Here is a 6,765-nt window from a genome sequence, read left to right as displayed (position 1 = left end):
TCAGTCCCAACTTGATGGCATGTTTTACATTGGAGGGGTCCTTCATTTAACGTGTAACCAGGGGTGTATTGCATATCAAGGCACTACAAATAGAAGGGAAAGGACAGCACCCAGATTTACTGCTAACACCGTCTAATGAGTTTGCAGTGCAGGTACATCAGGTCAAGGCTCACTCTGCACTTCAAACTGCTACACAGTTTTCACCTGTCTTTTTAGAAAAGATGATTCCATGATAGCATAACATTACTTATTTATTGTATTCAAGCTGCTTGCTTATTATAGAGACTGAGTACCTTGCCAAATAGTCACAAAAATTTTCCTTCCAAAGCACAGAAGGTATTTCTCTGCTCCCTGCCTGGCTGATCTGTGATGAAAAACACATGGTATTTGTTCATTTGTCATATTAAACTAAACTTCCCTTCCCGCAAACAAAACACTCTTCTGGAATGGCTTGGTTGATTGCTGTCATTAACACACCTCTCTAGGAAGCAATAATTATCCAGCCACTCACTCACTGACCTCCCACCCACAGCTACTCATTCCTTCTGCCTCTTCATTGTGCCTTAAATGCCACGTAGGAGACTCAGAATGTTCAACTATAGGGCATTAAATATTTAAATTATTTTCAAATTAGGTGTACAGTCTAGCACTTCAAAGCTCAGAACAGTGCATGCATTTTTTTAAAGGTAGCGACTTTAATATGTTGAAAGAGAAGCTTTGTTCTTTGCTGTCAAAAATCAAAAAAAGGAAAAGAAAAAAAATAAAAAAAGGGAAAAGGAAAAAAGGGGAAAGCAGGAAGGTGAAAGAGTAAAATAAAATAAAAAAGTAACAGCCTACCAACCTTCCCTACTCTGTTCACAGCCGCCTAAGTTAATAATTTTCTGTTCCTTCTGTGATCATCAACAGGAAAATCGAGGGGAATGAAATTCAGTGGGCAAACTTCCTGGGAAAGAACACTTAAGAAAAAAAAAAAAGGCAAAATAACTATGAACTCTCTCAGATAGCTATTATGCTTGAGAAGTACTGAAGAAAAAGGATTTACCTATGCCTGGACATGCAGTTTCATTTATTCAATGTGATTAAGTGTAAGCCCATGATTAAACACTTTTCTGAATTTTAGCCAGTAAATTAAATTCTGCAGAATCCTGAGTACTCTTCCACTAGTATGAACATGTCCATGAAACTTTCAAGTAAAACTCCCTATTTCCATCATTCTTCTAAACATCATACAGATAATAGCATACTGTTTAGAGTCAGTGCTTTCTTAAACTGAACTGCATCTTTAATAATTTTATTTACTAGAAATTCACTCTAGTAATGCACTACTTCAAGAAAAGTCAGTAAAAATACCATCTCAGCAATCACATGAGTTGATGCAGGTGTATCTGAAATTCTTGGAATACTCTCCTTTTATATGATCCATGTCTTTGACTAGGACACAACGTCTGTGGTCGAGTTTAATCTCAGGTGCAGGTATCTGCATGAGGAGGGAAGGAAGGGCAGCAATTCTGCACCCCCCTGACAACACCCAAGCCCCTTGGGGCACCTCCTGGAGTAGATGGCAGGAAGGTACCTGCTCCACCTTCCTGCCTATTACCCAGTGGCTTCAAGAGAAAAAAATTAATCTATTCACTTAAAAGCAAACAAATTGTGATAAAAAAAACCCCAACAAATCACAGAACTGGTCAGTTCAGAACAGCATTTCATAGCAGATAATCAAGACATGATTCACCTGAAGGAGGGCAGGCATTTGCATCTGATCATTGGCAGTGGCTGGTTGAGTGGTCAGGGAGAGGAAGAGGAGGAGGAGGAAGAGGAGGATGGCAAGAAAAGCATTTCTGTGCTGTAGTTTTTACAAAATGCAGAACTGCGGTGGGTCAGCCCAGCGGCACTTTCAAGGTAACACTTTTCCCTGTCAACTGCAAAAACTATGTCACGGAGGCACGACCAGAGGTGGTTTCCTCTCAATTTAGCTGTAGTGAAATTAATTGATCATGTACTTTGCTTTATTTGTTGTGATTGATGCAGTACAAATTTTCCTTTGACTCTTCCCTCTGCCTCACTACTTCTGAACACATTTGTACCAACAGCAGTGTTGACACAGGCCTGGTTACCCGTGACAGGCATTAAAAGCAAGACAGCCTGCTGCAAACACTGGCTATGAATGAACTTTGCAAAAAACCCAGAAAATTACACAAAAAAAACCCACACTGAAGAATTGCAGCCATGCAGGATGGCGTATTTAAAAGGAGTGTAAATGTGGCATTTGGGTACAGGGTTTAGTGGTGGGCTTGGCAGAGCTGATTTAATGGTTGGATTTGATGGTCTTAGAGGTGTTTTCCAGCCTCAATGACTCTGTGCTCTGTCTCTGCACTCCACAGGCTGAACAGTAGAATCCATCATGTCGCAGATGTCTTTTATGAAAAATCCTTTCCTTAGGATTTTTTCTCCTGAGAAGCTGAGAGGCCTCAGGAACAAAATCTAAACAATGGTTATCTGCTGCTGTGGAATGCAACAGGTGGATCTTTGATTGGCCCATGTTGGTTGTTTCTAATTAATGACCAATCACAGCCCATCTTGGACAGAGAGTCCGAGCCACAAACGTTTATTATCATTCCTTCTTTTTCTATTCTTAGCTAGCCTTCCGATGAAATCCTTTCTTCTATTCTTTTAGTATCGTTTAATGTAATGCATATCATAAAAGTATAAATCAAGCCTTCTGAAACATGGAGTCAAATCCTTGTCTCTTCCCTCAGTCTAAGACCCCTGTGAACACCATCACACCACCACATCCTGGAGTGCAGCAGAGCCCAGAGAGAAACTTCCTTGGAAGGGGTTTTTGGGGCAGATCTGATATTGGACAGAAACACAGAGAGAAAAACATAGGTTTTGCCTCTACACAGACAACACTTTTTTTTTTTTTTTTTTTTTTCAAATGAATGCAGAAAAATGTGGTTACAATAAAGAAAAACAAGCAAACAAGGGTCACTAATTTATATATCATGCCAAACAGCTCCCTCTTTAGCCAACAGAACCAGGAAGAACAAGGTATACATAATAAATCCTTGCTGCACTATTTGATGAACTAACAAGAGGAATTCAGTGAGAAGGAGGAAAAGAAATGCATTTATATACTCAAGGTGTCAATGCATAAATAGGCATAAAAGAGTGTGCTAAAAAATTCTGAAATTCTGTGCTTCCCTTTGTGGCGTTTAATAAATAGCTAGAAATCACACAAATATCTCAAAAGTTAAAAGTTTCCATGACATTTTTACCACAGGCATTAGAAGTATAAACTGTTACATATATAAAGATAACCTTTACACCTGACTATCTACTTTTAATTATGTAGTAAGTTTTATAAGCCATAATATACTATATCCCCTCTTAAAAATTAAAATAGTTCAAGCAAAATATCAAATATTGTGAGGCACTCTGCTGGAATTAAGTCTTTTTTTGAAATGCAAGTGCAAAAAATATCCTCAGCACAAAACCAGTCACATTTCTGACAATGCAGGTTTCTTATCTTACTCATTTCTATGTATTTCAATGCTTTAACATAACAATATTAGAATTTAATTTGGAGACAATCTTGATGGCACAGTCCATTTTTATTTCTCAACAGATTTCTTCATTTGTGCACTCCCCAGGATTCTGGCTGTCTGGCCATGACCTACTCCATGTCTTCTGAGCGGCTTGGTTTTCCTATAGCTAATTCACCACCTTGTTTGTACTTTTCAGCATAATAATCAGAGTCAAAGCTCACAGAAAAATCTGGGGGACTCACATAAACATTTCCACTGTCTATTGTGACCTTATAAATCCTTTGTTTGACTCCTTTTGATTGCCACTTTGGTGTTGGTGATGGCTCCTGAGGATTTATTCCTTTGTACAGTCCTTCTCCTGTTTCCAAGGTAATTTTAAACTTATGCCAAGGACAAACAATACATGCTTGTCCATCGATATCCTGCAGGAAGAAGAAGAAAAGATAGCAAGTAATCTTCTAGGACAGAATGTATGTTTGGTTGTAAGGCTGTCTGAGGTTATAAGTTTCTCTATATAGTGTTCAGATAAAAGCATTACAAAAAATCCATTGGAGTTTTCACATGACTCCACGCCTCTGCATTAGTTTTATTTTGCTTACATACCTCTATTTCTCCAAAACACAAAGGGCCTCCTTCATCTGAAACATGGCAGAATACCATATTAATTTATGCAGCAGATTTTATGCTCAATTCTAACAACACTGATATCACACAGGCCAATATCTTACGGTAGCAGCGAGAATCCAGAGCATGAAATTTCCCCTCATGGTAGAAAACAACAATTTCTCTGCCATCGATTTTGGGTGTTATTCTTTGGGACTTCTTTATGTCATCTTCTTTGCCAATGAATATAAGACCATCTGGCTGCGTTTCAGCTCCTCCTGTGCTTGAGCTGTGTAAATCCACATCCTTAAAACACACAAACAAATAAATTAAAAGGTCACTTAGAAAGCAATTCACATTTGGATTTCATGTGAGGAGAGGGAGAGAAGGTTTCAGTGAAAGATTGTCAGCGTGCAGAGGTAGAAAAGCACAAGAGCTTGGTGACAATGTTCAGTTACTGTGTTCACTAACAGAACTGACAGGACAAGGAAAACCAGCTGCTGGAAACCAGATACCTGAGGCTCAGGCAAGATAAACTCTCAATCACTATTTGTTTACTCTGCACCTAAACCACTTTCACCCCTCAAAACACACGTGCAAACAAATATAAGGATGGCCAATGTAAAATACTATACAGTTCAGGTATGCAACAGGTAACATTTACATGTAAATCCAATACTTTTCCATAATATTATGGTTAGAAATATAAAGTGATTAAAATTAATAAAATATTATTCTGCAAAGGAAAGAAAACATTTTTTATTGAGAAGCTGTATTCAACCTGACATTTCTAGTAAATTTTCCTGTCTTTCCTTCCCTCCTCCTATGTATTTCAAACATATAACAGACTCTCCCTCTCACAAGACAGAACATAAGCAGTTTTATGAAAACAGCCTTCCCTTTAAATTTACTTGCAATTAGGTACTGTGTTCCAGTTCTTCCCAAATTCCCAATACAACCTTGCTTCCTCAGTAAAACAAAGCCAAACCAGGTCTTTATAAACACAGAAAGGGTAAACATGGATAGGGGGAGGAGGGGGTGTCTCTCTGGCTGCAGGGGGCTGCACTGTACCTTTGGTCCATACCAGATTGCAATGAAGATGAGAAAGCAGATGAAGAAATGAAGGGTGAGGATGATGAGGTCCAGCATGGCCTCCCTTCAGGTCTGTCACCGCTGCCCTGCCTTGTCCCCATGTGTCACAAGGTGCTTCTCAGCCCCTCTTTAAGCGCAAGCTGGACGAAGCAGGGCCAGGCCCTGCAGCACGCTGTGACGGGACTGTAGAGGCTCAGTGCATCAGAAACTGGCTCTGCCAGGGCTGATAAGAGCCAGGGGCACGCTGGGGCTGGCCTGATAAGGGAGGAGCAGAGCTTCCAGTTCCCCCTGCTGCTGTCCTCGCCGTGAGCCCAGTCCTGCGGCCTGCTCCCAGAGCCCTGCTCAGAGCCACACGCGGCCTCTCCTCAGGATCAGCAAATGCAGGTTTCCTCTTAAGCCACCGTGCTGGGGAGACCGGTTTGAGTGCTAGTGTGGCATTTCCAAGACCAGTTGTGAGCTGATCTGCACGGGATCAGCTGCTCAGACCAACTCCCTGCTTTCCAGTTCAAGGAACTGCCACCCAGTCTTACCAAGAAAGTGAAACGTCACTGCCAGGCTCACAGGATGATCCAGTAAAGCATTCACACTCAGTTTTTTCAGGCGATAAGCAAGCTAACCACAGGAACCAGAGTAGGAAATCCCCAGTTTTTGCTATCACCTTTTGGCTGACTCTCCCTATAAACTTTCCAAATTGCCAAAGACACTAAAATGCAGAAGCCTGTAATTAAAACCTCGCTTATTGAGATGCTTCTGTAAACCCTGTGTATATAAATGCATACATCTCTAGAAACAGAAACACACACACATATACATACGTATTTGTGTACACACATATCTGTTTGTATCTCCCAACCAGTATTAGAATACATCTAACCTCCAGCTCGTTTAGATGACTACTTACACTCAGCTTGGATTTTGCACAAATGAATTATCCAGGTTCCCATTCTGAAACCTGACTGAGACCATCAGCAGCACATTGTGTACCCCGAGCAGCCTAAAACTGTGCAAGCAATCAGTAGCCAAAAAGTTCCTTTCACAGCTGATACTTGCACGCTTATCTATGAACAAATGTAGGCTAAGGACTACACTGGCACGTCAGGGGCCCTCCAAAAGAAAACACTCAAGGCTACTTTCTTCCCCTAGATAAGAGGAAACGGGTCACATCACCTCCTCACAGATCCCAAGACAGAATCCTGAGATATCGGAGCAATTCCAAATTGTGCAAGTGAGCATATTTCAGTCAGTAAGAGGAAAGGTTGTTTCCAGGCTTATGCAGAGTAATTTAGCCTTCTAACAGTTTTTTTCCTGATAGTTTCTTAAGAGGTTGGCTGCTTTGATATTTTCTGAGTCACTGCAGACAGCATGGATGGAATTGTCCCTGCTGCCAAGTGCCACCTGGTGGGAACAGCAAAGGGGTTTGCAAGCAGTGTAAGGACTCCTTCTACAGCTGGAAACAGAGCTGGATTTGTAAATTGTGGCAATTCACTGCTGTACCCTGCTCTGAATAATTTTTCCCTATTTTGGG

The 6,765-nt window shown here is 40.8% G+C and overlaps 1 protein-coding gene across 1 annotated transcript; it reads right to left on the bottom strand.

Moving 5' to 3' along the window:
• Nucleotides 1-967: 967 nt before the first annotated feature.
• Nucleotides 968-5,570, bottom strand: RFESD (Rieske Fe-S domain containing). The gene is made up of 4 exons (XM_058823586.1): nucleotides 5,220-5,570; nucleotides 4,274-4,454; nucleotides 4,149-4,183; nucleotides 968-3,967 (listed from the first exon to the last, which is right to left on the bottom strand). Exons 1-4 carry the CDS (start codon nucleotides 5,295-5,297, stop codon nucleotides 3,674-3,676), a joined length of 588 nt encoding a protein of 195 aa, XP_058679569.1. The 5' UTR covers nucleotides 5,298-5,570; the 3' UTR covers nucleotides 968-3,673.
• Nucleotides 5,571-6,765: the final 1,195 nt, after the last annotated feature.

The sequence above is a fragment of the Ammospiza caudacuta genome, chromosome Z, assembly GCF_027887145.1.
Source record: "Ammospiza caudacuta isolate bAmmCau1 chromosome Z, bAmmCau1.pri, whole genome shotgun sequence".
Lineage (NCBI taxonomy): Eukaryota > Metazoa > Chordata > Aves > Passeriformes > Passerellidae > Ammospiza > Ammospiza caudacuta.
The sequence above is the reverse complement of the archived record's forward strand: the minus strand, read 5'-3'. Positions and strand labels throughout refer to the sequence as shown.

Bases quoted from the DNA above. Each gene is read 5' to 3' on its own strand.
- RFESD (XM_058823586.1), bottom strand. From the start codon at position 5,297: ATGCTGGACCTCATCATCCTCACCCTTCATTTCTTCATCTGCTTTCTC. The intron at 4,455-5,219 runs GTACAGTGCAGC...GTGTGTTTTAAG, and splicing joins CAATCTGGTATGGACCAAAG to GATGTGGATTTACACAGCTC. The intron at 3,968-4,148 runs GTATGTAAGCAA...TTCTTCCTGCAG, and splicing joins TGTGTTTTGGAGAAATAGAG to GATATCGATGGACAAGCATG.